General features: G+C 34.0%; 1 protein-coding gene across 1 annotated transcript in view; it reads left to right on the top strand.

Moving 5' to 3' along the window:
• Window positions 1–16397, top strand: part of LOC137631593 (uncharacterized) — a 219671-nt gene extending 203274 nt beyond the window's left edge. The window contains exons 5-8 of the mRNA XM_068363460.1: window positions 8359–8567; window positions 9948–10095; window positions 10487–10640; window positions 16139–16397. Coding sequence (XP_068219561.1) covers window positions 8360–8567; window positions 9948–10095; window positions 10487–10640; window positions 16139–16354 — 726 coding nt within the window. The 5' untranslated portion in view covers window position 8359 and the 3' untranslated portion in view covers window positions 16355–16397. The remainder of the gene's footprint in view (window positions 1–8358; window positions 8568–9947; window positions 10096–10486; window positions 10641–16138) is intronic.
• The last annotated feature ends 778 nt before the right edge of the window (window positions 16398–17175 follow it).

Raw genomic sequence — 17175 nt, 5'->3', positions numbered from 1 at the left:
ATATATATATATATATATATATATATATATATATATATATATATATATATTGTATATATATATATATATATATATATATATATATATATATATTGTATATATATATATATATATATATATATATATATATATATATATATGGTGCAAATTAGTACAATTTCGTACTCCCTTATTATGTTGAAAAGGTTCCACAATGATGTAAGACGTGTATAAAAAGTGTGTGTATTTTTGTAGATTATACAAAGAACTTTTACATCTTTAGTCCATCATCTGTGGACTCAGTGACCAACTCCACAGATGATGAACAAAAGCTTTAAAAGTTCTTTGTATAATCTATAAAATTACACATAGTTTTTATATATGACTTACATCATTGTGGTACCTTTTCAATATATATATGTATATATATATATATATATATATATATATATATATATATATATATATATATATATATATATATGCGCATATATATATGAAATGAAATAAATCTGATGAATTTAGTTTGGCATTACAAAATAGACATTCCCAGCTACATGATGAAATGGAAGCAAGTAAATGATAAAGGAAGAGTAATTTGACAAAATTTGTATTTGAATCAGCAAAGGATGTAGGTGGAAAAATTCCTAAACAAGATCAAGGAAAACTACCAGAAAAGACCAAAAGCCTAATTAAGAAAAGATGGGAAATGAAGGTAAAATACAAGAACGATGAAAAAAGAATTAACAGAACTATCCAAAACAATAAACAAACTAAAAACTCAAGACACGTAAACAAACTCAGACCAAAATTGAGGAAACACTAAAGATGGTAAGAAGCATCAAATTGATGAGAATATTTAGAACAGGTGCCAACAGATGTTTGCTTTAAAGGATGAAAATAGAAATATTAATAATAGAGATGGACTGGGAAAAATTGTAAAGGATTTCTATACATTGCAACACAGTAAGTGTTTCCCCAGGATTTAAGACCGGAATTAAAGGAAGGATAAACATGGGATGGAGAGCGTTTGGTAAACAAAATGAGATTCTGAAATGTAAACTGCCAATTTCTCTAAAAAGAAAAGTATTCAATCAGATGGTTCTACCAGTATTAACTTACGCATCAGAAACTTGGAGCCTTACTAAAGCCTTAGAATATAGGCTAGTTACAACTAAAAGAGCAATGGAAAGAGTAATGATAGGAATAACACTAAGAAAAAGAAAAAAATGGATATTCTAAAAACATGTAAGAGAAAGAAATGAACATGGGCAGGACATATACTGAGAAGGACAGATGATAGCTGGATATTAAGAATAACAAAATGGATCCATCGAGATTGCAAGCGAAGGAGGGGAAGAAAGAGAAGACGATGGATTGACTAGCTAAGAAAATTAGCTGGTATAGAATAGCATAGAAAAACGTAAGTGGAAGGACTTGTTTAAGTTGACTAATAACAGCTGAAAATAATGATAACAATTAACTTCTTTTGATGATTGCAACTATATCTCCAATTTGGACAAATACTTTTGGAAGAGTTTATTGATTATACAAAGCTATATATACTATTATGGTGTGGTTGTTCTTGGGATGTTTGCAATGGATGGTCCAGTAATAGACATCTGGATATTTTCAGATACTTTTACTTCAGAACGTTGTTCGTGAATTGTGGGGAGTTAGATTTTCACTGATACACGTTAGTATGATTTTATTCGCATTTGCTGACTTTCTTGTATCTTTGCACTAGATATAATTAGTCTTAAGCTTATGTTATCTATTCTGAAATATGGTAAGGAAATGTGAATTATTATTATTATTATTACTGAGTTAAAACCCTATTTGGAAAAGCAGGATGCTATAAGCCCAAGAGCTCCAATATGGAAAACAGCCCAGTAAGGAAATGAAATAAGGAAATATATAAACTACAGGAGAAATAATGAACAATTGAAATGAAATATTTTGAGAGCAATAACAATATTTAAATAGATCTTTCATAATATAAACTACAGAAACTACTTAAAAAAAGAGGAAGAAAGAGAAGATAGAGTAATTGTGCCCGAATGTGAAAACGACGGAATTTGTATTTCTTAAATAAATAGAATACATCTAAAATGATAACTAGAGACTCTTCTGTCTTAATATATCTGGTGTCATGAAATTGACCTGAAAAAGGATTGAAGAGTAGAAAAAGGTTAGTAGTGAGTGTCACGAACTTTGAGTGCCGCAATTGGTCTTTTAAAGTAGCATTTAATGCTCATTCAAGGACAATTTTCAACGTTAGGAATCAGAGTAGAATCTTTCTAAATAATAAGAGACCGGTATTCATGGTATAGAGCGTTTCGGATGGCTATCCCAGTCACGCATATCTAAATTTCTTGTGTCTGGTTTAAAAGTGTATGCACTTAGGATGAATTATTGAGAGAGAGAGAGAGAGAGAGAGAGAGAGAGAGAGAGAGAGAGAGAGAGAGAGAGAGAGAGAGAGAGAGAGAGAGAATTTGAATGTTAAGAACTTGTGTTACTAAGTATTATTATTATTATTATTATTATTATTATTATTATTATTATTTTTATTATTATTGTCTCGACCGAAGTGAATGACTTTATATGAAATGCCATTTTTTTTGGAAGATATCTCACCCAATCCATAGCCCAGTAATTCCCTTTTATAATTGCCCTAGTGGATTCAGGTACTCTTTTCATTATTTTTGAAAATTTATTTGTAAACTTTTAGAAAGGTAACTATAGGAGAGATTACTCAAGTGCCATATGTGGATGAGATCATGATGAGGGGTAGATGGAGATGGTTTGGGCATGCTCTTCGCACTCCCCAAGAGAGATTAACTCATCAAACTTTCAACTGGGTTCCACAAGGCATTAGAAGAGTTGGAAAACCCAAGCCTACATGGCTGAGGACTATGAAGCGTGAAGTAGGAGATGATGAATGGAGAAGTACTGATTTAAAAGCTCAAGATAGAGACGAATGGCGAAATCTAACCCAGGCCTTTTGCGTCTATAGGCGTAGGAGGAAATGATGATGAAGCTTTTTTAATAGTATTAAAGTTGGTAATGGAAATGTTGCATGATCATACCCTGGAGCAGTGTTTCTCAGCATTTCAAGCTTGTGGACCCCTTACATCCACTTATATTTTCAGTAGAGAGAGGTCCCCTGTTCATTTTGAGCTAAGGATAAAGGTATTGTAGGGGTCTATAGGTCTACCTTCTAAGTTAGCAACAGCCTTTTTTTTTCATTGATTATGAATGTATAAGTTCGGTCTCATAGATACTTTGGTGTAGTGACCTGTCCATTGTCTTTAAATATTTAATGGCAGCATGCCTTTGAATATTTAAATTGCTTTGCCAACTGCAATCCAGGAAGAATTATATAGAGCCTCTCTAAGGACCATGTAAAAAATTTACGTTCTGGCACCTTTGAAGTTTTATTTGACCGAGTTCAAGTAAATCCTAGTTTATCTAAAAAAAAATATACCTAATGATTATCTTTCCACCCAGAATAATTAAACTCAGATTGTTAATTTTTTTTTTTCATAATTCTGTTCAGAGACAGATACAGAATAAAACAAACTAACAGATACAATGGCTCTGGTCATTTTCATTGATTTTTGCTGACCATCTTGTAAAGCACATAGGTTTTGCAAGCGCTTCTTTTATGAACTATTCAAGTGGCTATCATGAGAAACTCTCATATACGCACTTACACACATCTACCCACACAAACAGTTGGTTATATACTGTATATACTCACATACACACCTATATATAATTATCTATTGATCTATCTATCTATATATCAATCAATCAATCTATCTATCTATCTATCTATCTATCTATATATATATATATATATATATATATATATATATATATATATATATATATATTGTATACATTTTATCGTCTGTTGAAGGACTGGCACTAGGAGGGTCTAGCCTCTCTTTTTCTGAGCAAGAGGCTGTCTGTATGTACATATGTATGCATTGGAATTTATATATAAGTTCCTATCTAACATTAATATGATATTCTTAAGGGAGCGGTGCTTCTAGGAAAAAAAAACATTACGGTCACATTCACCGTCTAAAGTTAACTACAGGTCCCTAGATTAATTCTCTGTGCATAAATGTCCCCATCATTATCCATTTTTTACACCTATACAAGGCTAACCATCAGGTTGTTAAACCTGCTATTCCTCCAAGACATGGTTACATAGTATACCCCATTGACATACCATTCATCCGCATTATAAAAGCGGACTGGATCACAGAATGGGCAACGATAATCTCCTATTTCATAATGACATTTACTGTCTTTATAAGAAAGTATAACATAGATGTTACGATTTAATTTATTTGTTTTTGGTAAAATATCATCTGATGCTCCCATTGACTTTTGAAAGGTAACGTATTTACTGTTATTTAGGAGACAGCAATCATGAGAGTAATCATAGGTAGTAGGTTGGCCAAGGTACTAGCCACCCGTTGAGATATCATTGGAAGAGAGTTATTGGGTCCTTTGACTGGTCAGATAGTTCTACTTTGGATCAATTTCTGTTTACGGTTCATTTTCCTTTGCCTACAAATATACCGAATTGTCTGGCATATTCTTTATGCGTTCTCCTCTTTCCTCGTACACATGACAACACTATGATAACCGAAAAAATCTCCTTCATTGAAGGGGTTAACTACTGCGCTGTTATTATTCGGTAGCTACTTTCCACTTGGTACGAATAGTAGAGACTCTTTAGCTATGGTAAACAGGTAATCTAGGGGGAGGGGCACTCCAAAATCAAACCATTTTTCTCTAGTCTTGGGTAATGCCTCTGCTCAGCCGTGGTCTTCACTGACTTAGGCTAGAGTTCTCTTGTGTAAGGGTACAACTAGGCACACTTTTCTGTTTCCTTATTTCCTTTCCTCACTGCGCTATTTTCCCAGTTGGAGCCTTTTAGCATCCTGCTTTTCTAATTTGGGTTGTTGTTTAGCTAGTTATAATAATAATAATAATAATAATAATAATAATAATAATAATAATAATAATAATAATAATAATAGATGCAGATTGGTGAAAGATCTGCCAATAGAAATGTGATTTTTCTTAACAAAATGACTTTTAGGAATCAAAATCTATGAGAGGGGATGGAAATGATACAAACAATGGCAAGAAATTGGGCACTTGAGATGCTGGCTGACGTTTAGTGCCATTAGCTGCAGTAATATACATAACCAGTAGTGAAGTGATGTATGCAATTCTCCTATCAAATGGGCGTAAGGTGATATATATATATATATATATATATATATATATATATATATATATATATATATATATATATATATATACATTAAATGGAAAAATACTTCCTATACCTAAAGTGAACAGTGGTTCAAATCCTATGCAACAAGTTCTTCCCACACGAATACAAACTATCTTCTGATGCAGTCTTTTGACTGTTTAGTAATATATGATTTTTTGAATTAGGGCTGCACATTGGCTACTGCTACAACTGTGTCTACTACTATAGCCAATGATGATACTGTTGATAGCAAGCGTTATCATATTAGTAGCAATACTCCACCCAGGAAGGGCAAACTCACCAGAGCACAAATCCATTAGTACCTCCATTTTTTTTTTTCAAAATATTGTTCCTGGCACTACCAGTGTAACACAGGTGCATCAAAATGATGTATAGAATAACACTGGTAACTTTCTATAATCGACTAACTTTAGTGTCCACAATCAATATCACCATCATCTCTTCCTACGCCTACTGATGCAATACTTTTCCATTCATAATCTTCTATCTCACGCTTCATAGTCCTCAGCCATGTAGGCCTGGGTCTTCCAACTCTTCTAGTGCCTTGTGGAGCCCATTTGAAAGTTTGATGAACTCAAGGTCTATATATACCAGGTCAGCCAACGCGCAGCTTAAGCTGTGAATCATCCATACTGTGACATCAAGCTTCCCCGTCTCACACACGTGGGTAAACAAAACAAAGGAACGTTACCTTAGTTAGCTACCTATAGAGGTAACGTAAACAATAGGAGACGCTGTGTCCATTATCATTTTATTCATTCATTCCGTCACTAATAATGCCAAGTAACTGCGTATGTGGAAACACCTTAATATTGGCCCTCTTGAAAATAGTGTATCTTTAAAAAATCTTAAGGCAGGAAGAGAAGTTTTTGTTTTCTCAGATGTTCCACATTTAATTAAATTAGTTATAAATAATTTTATTGACTCCGGTTTTTTCCTCAAGACTGGAGAGTGTATTTCAGATGAAGGCATACGGGAAATGCTTAATAAAACCAAAACAGAATATGGGCTTGCATATAAGATTAATGAAATGCAATTAACTGTAACAGGTCAACAAAGACAACCCATTAAATTAGCAGTTCAATTACCGTCTAGGTCATGTGCCAACTCATTAAAATATTTAGGGGAAAAGGGACTGTTGGAGTGTCAAAACTGGAATCAAACATCTGATTTTATTCTTTTAATAAATGATTGGTTCGACATAATGAATTCTTCCTCCATGTATGGAAAGTTTGGTAAAAGCAATGCTTTTGGTATTGATGTAGAAAAACAAACAGGTACACTGCTCAAGGTAATCGAGGTAATGAATACTATGAGAGTTAAAAATCCTAATACAGAAAGTCTTTTCAAGTTTCAGAAAGGAATAATTTTATCATGTAAATCTACCATTGCTTTGTTTGATATGTTAAAAAACTCCTATAGTATTGACTACCTACTCACACTAAGACTAAATCAAGATTGCCTTGAATATTTCTTTGGGTGTATAAGGCAAATGGATGGGCACTATGATCATCCTTATGTTGTGAACTTTAAATTTTGGCTAAAATTTTTTTTACTAGGAAAGGAAATTAAAGTATTAAGTGAAAAGTGTAATATCACCACTGCTGAAAAATCTCATGAATCAGCCAAAGACGATGAATCTATAACGAAAGAAAGGGACTTAGCGTTAGAAATATGCCTAACAACGCAGATATTCAGAAATATAGATTTTGATTTAGAGAAAGATGCTTTAGACGAGGAAGAAGACCTTCTGACAGCAAATAAAGAAATAAAGATATTGGGGGAGTAATTGAGGAAGAAGCTCTTAAATACATTGGTAGATATATCATAAAGAAATTTTGTGTAAAATATCCCGAGTTAGGAAATAAGACTGAAGAAGTGCTAAGGAATGATACTTGGATAGCATGTGTTAATCGGGGGGAATTACATGCACCTTCTAGTCAGTTTTTTTTTCACATTTGTTAATAATGCGGAAAATTTTTAATCCTGTACACAGGGAAGCTCTCATGGAGGGAAAAATTGTTTTAAAAAGCTTTATTTACAATTAAAACAGTCTGCTGTTGAAGTTCCTGACGATGTTATTGCTTTTTTTGTTAAGATATCGGTATATTTTCGAATGCAATATCTTAATAATTTGATAAAGTATAGAAAACCTCAAGGACAACCATGCAGGGAGACCCTAGGAAAGAAAATGAAAGTTGTAACTTAATAAAATAAATTATTTTCCAAAGGTAAAATGTTGTTTTATTTACATTGACTGTGTGATAGATGTACGTTCTTAATAGGTCTCGCCAACTATAAGCCCCTTCAGATGACGTAGGTGCGCAGAAGAGGCTTAAAATCGGTACGCTGTCTGGTTGACCTGGTATATCTGGACCGTGGATGAACTAATCTCTCTTGGGGAGTGCGAAGAGCATCACCAAACCATCTCCATCTACCCCTCATAATGATCTCGTCCACAATAGTATCACGATTTTTAAAAGATAATTTGTATTTTTTCTAGCTATACAAACCTGAATTCGTTGGATAGGAAGTATGTTTACAGCGTGAGCTGGAGCCTGGATCTCTGTGGAATCGTTTTAACGAGCAGTTAGGATACATTGTAGCGAGGGCTGGGGGTTGTTATTATTATGATTATTATCTTTAATATTATCAACTATAGAAGTATTAGTAGTATTCGAAGTAGTAGCAATAGCCTAGCCTGCTGCCCTTATTGAAAAGAAATATATATTGCCATAAACCTAAGGGCCCCATTAGAGAAATTATTGATAAAAAAAGAGATAATAGATTAATGGAGAAAAATTACTTAAAACCAAATGATATAAGAATAATTGAAATTCAAATAACGAGACCCCTCAACATAAGAGTCCCTAGTTTTCATTTCTAAAATGATGATGTTGAGACTGATAATTTTCGGGCATCTTGTTAGTAAACAGTTTGCCGTTGTTACACCTTTGAGATTTCAAGTGATCTAGAATTTAATCAATATACACTTAGTATAAGAGTGTTGGTGAAAATATGTAACTGTTTATCAGTATTTTGAATTTCCTTAGGATGGACTTGAAGATTTTCCTTGTGGCCACTATTGCAATGTGCTTGAAGTTACCTGAAAGCCATGGACGGTTATATCATACCCCAAGACACCACTGTATTCCTCCCTTGGATCGACAGCTGCATGTGCCCATAATTTACAGCGTTCCTGGGGCCCCTATCTGTGCTATTATATGTTCTCGGAAAAACTGCTATTTCTTCGAATTCTCAGGTCAGTGCAGTTATTTACAGTTTGTTGGTCCTATATACTGTGTATAAAAGTTGTCCTTGTCCATTATATATACTTAGATTGCTATTGTGAATACAGAAACGCTGTATCTGGAGGTGGTACATAATATAGGAAGCTTCAAGTTACGTAAGCACAATGGCTTCAGTTTAGTCTTGGCAGGTATAGGCTACGTTATAAAATCTAGCATTAAAATCTGTTTCTTCCCTTGGAGTAATTGATGTGGGCTACATTTCTTTATTTTTCCTTAAAAAGTTCTCTGGAGGCTTCGAAACGATGTTTATCCTTCATAGTTAAAATTTAAAAGACAAGTGATTATGGCATAAGGAAGGCAGCAGTGCTCTCAGGATTTTAGGGCGGACATTGGATGCTAAAAGATCAATATTAATATATTTGAAACACGGATTTTGAAGCACACGGTACCTGGGCTAAGAAGATTCGAAGCTATGTGATTCTCAAGTAGGATTTTATATTTAAGAGCTACTGCCTCAAAAAAAATTACGAGCTTCAACACACAAACTGGGCCATTCCTGGTGGATTAAATGAAGGTGGATATAAACGCCTCTAAAATAATCAAGGGTGATGGTGATGATGAATGGTCACAAATATAAATATGTTTTACTTTACCCCCCCCCCCAAAAAAAAAAATCATCTTTGAAATTATTTACTGGAAAATGTGTCCTTAATACAATCAAGTTTAATACAGGCAAATCACTTGGAAAGTGTCTCATATTTTGATATGTAATTTTTATTCTGTACTAAAGGAAATACCATGCCTTCATATAACAGAAAGCCCCCCCCCCCCAAAAAAAAAAAAAATAAAAATAAAATAAATGCTAATTTTTTTTTTTATAACAAATCGCTGGATTGGTAATTTAATGAAAAACAAAAGACAAAGAATCAAGGAAGTAACAAAATTAACATCTTGAAAAACAAGAAGGATTACGATGACATAAAGAATCAATGCTATTATTAAATCGGAAGTTATTTGGTGAAATGTCATGTCTTTTTAAAGGTATAGTTTTTAGAGATACCAAATCTCTTTGAAGAAATAATTTTGAGATTTTTCTTCTTTCAAGATATTGGTATGAAAATTTTAGATCTCTTTGAAGCTTCTGCTCATCTCACAGCCACATAGCAATCAAAGATATATATTCCACTCTTTTATTAAGATAATCGAATATTATGTTGAATTCTAACTCGGTTTGTTTACTGAAATCTGGTATCCACAGCGAACACTGCATTAGTGATATAAAAAAAAGAAAAAAAAAGTGAAAGTTTAAGTTCAAGTACTCAATTCACTCACCCAACGAATTCTTATTTCGCGTCATTTTAGTGACTTCATTGTGCCTTCACTTTCCGCAGACCCGGATGTATGTCAGATCTATGGAGTGGGATTGGAATCGACTAACGTTTATGTTGATACTGAAGTTGCAGCGCCTCCTGCAGGAGGATCTCTCAAGGAGATGGCTAAAGGAAAAACAGCTTACTCTTCTGGAGCATGGAATGCTCCGTTAGTGTTCATTATAGTTGTGTTGATTTATCTTTAGTATTTGTATGCTCTTGCCAGTGTTTATCTCTGGTCTGTCCGAAATTAATACTGAAAGTTTGAAAAAGACAAGAAGGCAGATGAAACAAGTTGATGATTATTTAATAGTTCAAAAGGAGTTTAATCTTATTAAAAAAAAGAGTATGAATATTGTTAGGATTTTTTTCATTAATCTTTGATTATTTTTTCCCTTCACAATGTGGAAGGCAATATTTTTACATTCCAGACTAGCCTTTTTCCATAATTTAACTTATAATGAGCGTGTGCAGATTCTGTTCTTCCATGTCTCTATTTCATCCTCATAAACCATTGCTGTATTTAATATGCATTTTATTTATCCTGGAATCTCTTTTAGTGCCAATGCAGTTGATGACGATTTGAACACTCGTTTCGAGGGCGGAGGGTATCGGCCTTGGTGGATGGTTGATCTGGGAGCTAACTACATCGTCCACTTTGTTGACATCTTGCCAAGGCCGGGAGGCTTCGCTTTCCGGTTTCAAAAAGTTGAGGTAAGAGACTGAGTCATTTTGTTGGAAATACACTCATCAACTGGGTTGCATTTTGACGATGTATACTGATCTTAAATTTTATTATTATTATTATTATTATTATTATTATTATTATTATTATTATTATTATAACTAGCTAAGCCACAACCCTAGTTGGAAATGAAGGATGCTATAAGCCAAAGGGCTTCAAGAGGGAAAAGTAGCTCAATGAGGAAAGAAAATAAGGAAATAAACTGCAAGAGAAGTAGTGAACAATATAATATGTTTTAAGAACAGTAATAACATTAAAATAGATCTTTCATAGAAAAATTATAGAAGCTTGAAATAACAAGAGGGAGAGAAATAAGACAGAAATGTTTGCCCGAGTATACATACCCTCAAGCAAGAAAACTAACCCAAGACAGTGGAAGACCATGGGACAGTGACAATGACAATGGCACTACCCAAAACTAAAGAACAATGGTTTTATTTTGGAGTGTCCTCCCAGAAGAGCTGCTTACCACAGCTAGTCTCTCTTCTACCAATACCAGAAGGAAAGTAGCCACTGAACTGTTTATTTGATTTTAAGATTAATTTTATCTAAAATACAGTCTGTTGTAGCTTTGCAACAGAATGTAGGTATATTGAGGGATCATTTTGGAGGTCTGTGTTTACTCCTGATGTCCTGAGAAAACAAAAGGGGGATCATCTAGATCACTTTAGCATGACAGAAGTGGAAACTCGGATGACAATAGATAACGTCATGAAGAGCGGATGACGTAGATGGTCGGGGATCGTTCTTTGGATACATACTAGTTTTCTCTGCTTAATCATATCATCATGCATTTCTGCAGAGGGATATTGATTTAGTTAGGCAACGGTAACTTTAAAGGTAAAGGTTTCTAGTTTTAGTTCCAGTTTCAACGGAATAGAGGCTCACCAGAACGTCATCCGGGCATGCATAAACCCCACTGTGGTGCCCAACCACAGGAGTGGCCTCCCCAGTAAAAATCTTAAACTCATGGTCTTGGGCGTTGATCGATCTGCTGCCATGCAAATATTAGGCAAACACATTACCACTGTACTAGCCAGGAAACTAGCATTTGTTATTGGGATCATATTATTTTATCATATCTTTCAAAGCTCTAGAATTTATTTGGTGTCCAATTCTTGGGTTCATCTTATCACTGTGCTCCTTCCGAATACCTGTCATTACTTGATTGCTTCCTCCAAGTCAGCATTTGTTGATCATTCCAGATGCTCCTATAAATGTAAGATGACATCTGGGTATAACATGTCTTCTGTTTCATCGCCAGTGAGTTGTCTACCCCCCAATTTTTGGGAAACGTTTGAAAGCAGTAGCAATGTCACTTCTCATTTCTTTTAGGTTGTAATGGAATTTGCAATTGTAAACTCCTTACAGCAGTCCATTATGTTCATGACTGGGTCTGCATCAATAGCCTTCTGGTTCATCTTAAACACCCACTGAGTGTTAGTGTAAGAAGCTGTTATGTAATTGATATCTTGGTTTAGATGTTGCTGGATTGAGTTTGTATTGTGAGAGGAAGATTCGATATGTATGCCTTTTTCATTACGATGTTTAGAGAATGTACATAAATATTATTGATCAAGAGGAATGCATTGAAAGGCAACTATATGCTCGAATTTTATCTTCATTTCTGGAATGAAATATTTATGGAACATCTAAGTGGTATACCAGGCACTTATACCTTGGCAATGTGCCATCAGAATACAGGAAGTGTGTACTTAATCTTGTGTTTTAAGTTGCAAGAGTTTTTTGGTCATTACACGATAGCTGGCATAATCATATGTCCTGCTACATTGAGACAAAGAACTAGGATCAGTTGATCTTTATACGCTTTAAACCTGAATTTTTTTTCTTTAAAGGCTCTTGTACTTGTCATGAGATATTGTCAATAGTTAGTTGTACCAGTATTTCTAGTTATCTTTGCCAAACTAAAATTTCAACCTTGAATGATATAAAAAAAAACTCACTGCATATTTAAGTTGTCATGAAGAGTGAATTTCAGAACGTCTTTTTTTATTTGCTATTAAGAACTGGTACCACCATAATCTAAAACATTTGAAGTCACCAGGTCCTAATTAATCACACAGTTCAATTAGTTTCCCTACTATAACCTGTAGATTTTTCAATGTAAATGGCAGGCATCTTGAATTGAGGCTGTTTTATTGGGATATGAAGTATCATGGATATTTTTCTGTTATAGAAACCTCTGAGTAGTATTGAGCGTAATTTCCTGCTTGTTTACCAGCATAAAAATGGGCCACATCAGTTATTTTAGATTGCTTCTAAGTTTACAGCAGGGAATACTTCATTGGTTAAATTCAGTGTTCCTTTGCATTTGGCTATTTAGTGAATCTTACTGACATTTTATGTGGAAATAAGAAAAACAAGGACACATAGTTTTGAGTGTTATAAGCCTCCTTTTTAGGTTAGGCGTGTTGATTGTATTTCTATGCTCTGTCTCCATTCCTTTGGAAATGGCATTGATTTTATCTGACATAGAATCATTACATGATTCCATATTAGTGAGTGAATACAGTCCTAGAAACAATGAATGCAACTTAGAATTCTTTAAAAGAAAATGAAAGCCTTGCTACAATGACTGAAACCTTTCTTAGTACAACTCAAGAACGCAAATGGCGGATTTATGTCAAATATATGCTTTATTGATTAAATGTTGACCCAGTTTACCTTTTTTTTTTCATTTAAACGGGATAGATGTGTCACTGACTGGGCCCCCCGCCCCCCCAAAAAAGCAACCCTTTTGTGTGATATATTTGTCAATAAGCAAAGTTATGAAAGACTCGTTTTTTTTTACTTTTTTTTTCTGGCATTTGAGGCTGTATTGACTAGTTTACCTGTTCAAGGCGATAGGATTAAGAATATTTTAATTGGTTATGAAGCTTATAGACATTTAGATCCAAATCGTACGTGTGATTTGATTGTTTTGCGATAAAAGTGCTGATTACTTAGCTCCCAAGGTATGTGTAACTTTTTGTTGTTTAAGGAGAATATATTCTAATTATATTTTTATACAAATTTGGAATGTTACTCAATTAGATAAATGAGAGAATGATGACACAGTACCGTCTGCTGTTGCCTAATTCTTTTGTATGCCATACTGTCTAGAGTTCTTGAGCACCTTAAGGCAAAACTTTTGAGTAAATATGCTGAAAGTATTGATAGTTTACAGTTAAGTCTTCACAAAAGTTTACGTGCTTGAAGTCTTGGCATTATTATACTTTAATCATGTAATTTTTGGTGTTGTTATAGGTAATATGGTTCTTGGCTTAGTCTTATTCAAATTACGTGCATCTGTGCAAGATATATGGTTTTGCCTTCAAAACAAGTTTATTTCTTACACAGATGATGTGTGCTGGCCTGAGTGCATCTTGCAATTTATAATGGATGCAGTTGAATATTGACAAACTCAAAATATTATTATTATTATTATTATTATTATTATTATTATTATTATTATTATTATTACTTGCTAAGCTACAACTCTACTTGGAAAAGCAGGATTCTCTAAGCCCCGGGGCCCCAACAGGGAAAATAGCCCAGTGAGGAAAGAAAACAAGGAAAAATGAAATATTTCAAGAACAGTAACAACATTAATATAATTATTTCCTATGTAAACTATAAAAACTTTAACAAAACAAGAGGAAGAGAAATTAGATAGAATAGTGTGTCCGAGTGTACCCTTAAAGCAAGATAACTCTAACCAAAGACAGTGGAAGACCATAGTACAGAGGCTATGGCACTTCCCAAGACTGGAGAATAATGGTTTGATTTTGAAGTGTCCTTCTCCTAGTAGAGGTGCTTATGTGCTATTATTTTTAGGACACTAAATCCCATCCCTTTCATCTTACAGTTCAGGTCTGCATTGGCAATTATTATTTAGCCGTTTGTAAACCAATTCAACGACTCTTGATAATATATTTATCCAGACCGTGTATTCTACCATATATCGAATATTATTGCACAATTGGATCTTCAGTAGGCGACTCACATCTTCAAATATGTTAAATTATATTACTTTCTCTAATATGACTTACATTTTCGAGCAGGGGTAAGGGTCACCTCATATTATTGTCAGTGACTGAACATTGTTCTAACATATGAAGTGAAGCCTGAGAAATGTGTCAATAGCAGGTGTCTTCACACTTAGACACGTGTCCACAGTTCATAGTATTTCATAGGGAATTTTTTATTATCGATATTATGAATCACGTATTTACTTACGTGGAATAAATTAACTATTCCATGCGCTCATTTTCTTTTATTCATGGATGAAAAAAGAATTATTATTTCTTTTTCCATAACACAGGCTATATTACTAGCCTTTCCTACGATTAGATTATTTAACAGCAATTTTTCTTTGATAGAAATTTCTGGTTAAATCAATTTATGAAAGAAAACTGGATTACAATTCTGTTTGTGGAACAGTAATGTGCAATTTTATCCTCGAAATTTTAACTGTAGAGTATAAACGGCCTCTTGCCGTTAGCTTAAGCGTTAATGCAGTCTTTTTTGGTGGGTTTTACTGCATTAATAATCTTCAGCCATTCTTTATTAATACTGGGTTACTCTAAAACCTGAGGTAAGTTTGGAATAAGGGAGAATATCTCTAATATTTGGAAAGAGATATGTGTAACCAGTCTGTATATTGTTCTTTTTTTTTTGGGGGGGGGGCGTAAATTGGAATTAAAAAGTTTATTAACACAAGGTTGCTTATGTTTGTTGGAGAATAGTTTCTTATTACTTATGTCAACTTCGTTTACATGAGTTTAAGGTTTTCCCATAACAAGTGAAGCATTTTTTTAAAGTTTTCATTACTTTTGACACTGGGTGTTTTCAGGGTAAAACACAAGATCTCACCGTAGCTCTTGAATACTTAAATTTTGAGTAAAGACGATACTCTCTCTCTCTCTCTCTCTCTCTCTCTCTCTCTCTCTCTCTCTCTCTCTCTCTCTCTCTCTCTCTCTCTCTCTCTCTAACAAACAAACAGCGTGGCCTTTTTTAAAATCATTTGAGGGATCTTAAACTGTGAAGGTACACAAATTCTTGTTTTGAACTCATATGTGCCCATTATTTAAGAATATATGGGCAAGAAATGTAACTGGCAAATTAAATGCTCTTCTTTGCCCCTTTTTGAAATGTAATGTGCCTATAAATTCCATTTACTCTAATTGGATAGTATGGTGATGCTGATTCTGGCTTGACACATAATACAAGGACTGTTAAGTCTTATCCTATAACTCTGAATATTTAAACTGATAGTTTGCTAGTATAAATTTTCCAGGAAAACTTTGGAATTTATAACGAGTGTTGAATCAATAGTATGTAGATTGCACTATGGCTGACGGTAGGGTCATAACAGCGTCAACAAACCTTTAACTCCCGATTTTGAGTAATTGTACTATACAAGATCTGGACGGTTATTAGTTAGAGGCCTTTCTCATTTTTCTAGGTTCGTGCTGGTCCAATTGTGCCAGCGGACAGAGACCTGTCCCTGTGGGAGTTCATAGGACTGTACCCAGGTGTTTACAGTGGAACGAAACGTGTGCACTTCAACTCCAGCCAAGGCGTCTGTGGACGCTTTGTCTCTGCGCAGCACGTGGGCGAATTGGTGGATGCTTTTGCTCTGAATGATGTTGAGGTTTACGTTCGTGAACGTAATCCATAATAAGATTTTTACATCGCAGCTGATTGAGAGGATTATTTTTGTTAGTGGTATAGCTACAGTAAACTAGGCCTAATCTAATTTACATATTTTGAGCTGCTTTGGAAATATCTGCAAAGGTTTTTGTATTATTATTAGTATTATTGTTATTAATTGCTAGGCTGGACCCTAGTTGGAAAAGCAGCATGCTATAAGCCCAGGGGCTCCAAGAGGGTAAATAGCCCAGTGAGGAAAGGAAACAAGGAAAAATAAAATATCTTAAGAACAGTAATAACATTAAATAAATATTTACTAAATAAACTGTAAAACTTTAACAAAATAAAAGAAAGAGAAATAAGATAGAATAGTGTGTTTGAGTATACCCTCAAGCAAGAGAACTCTAACCCAAGACAGTGGTAGACCATGGTACAAAGGCTATGACACTTTCCAAGTCTAGAGAATAATGGTTTGATTTTGGAGTGTACCAGAAGAGCTGCTTACCGTAGCTAAAGAGTCTCATCTACCCTTACCAAGAGGAAAGTAGCCATTGAACAATTGCAGTAGAGAAGAATTGTATACCTCTATATAACTTGCAAAAGATTTGTTGTTCATTTAAGGTATTAGTCTTGCATTCACATTTTCTTAGCATCACATTATCCAACTATAACTAATAACTAAAGAAATCAGTATTCAAATATTTGCAATTGTGCAAATACTCATGGAATGAGATGCAAGATTTCTATTTAATGTGTATCATATTCATTGTGCGTTTTTTGTTAATATGGATGGATTTTTTCTTGAGAGAAAGATAAAATTTATTGGTGTAGGGAAGACTTTCACAATGA

Source organism: Palaemon carinicauda, chromosome 40, assembly GCF_036898095.1.
Source record: "Palaemon carinicauda isolate YSFRI2023 chromosome 40, ASM3689809v2, whole genome shotgun sequence".
Classification (NCBI taxonomy): Eukaryota; Metazoa; Arthropoda; class Malacostraca; order Decapoda; family Palaemonidae; genus Palaemon; species Palaemon carinicauda.
This window is presented reverse-complemented; position numbering and strand designations above follow the sequence as displayed.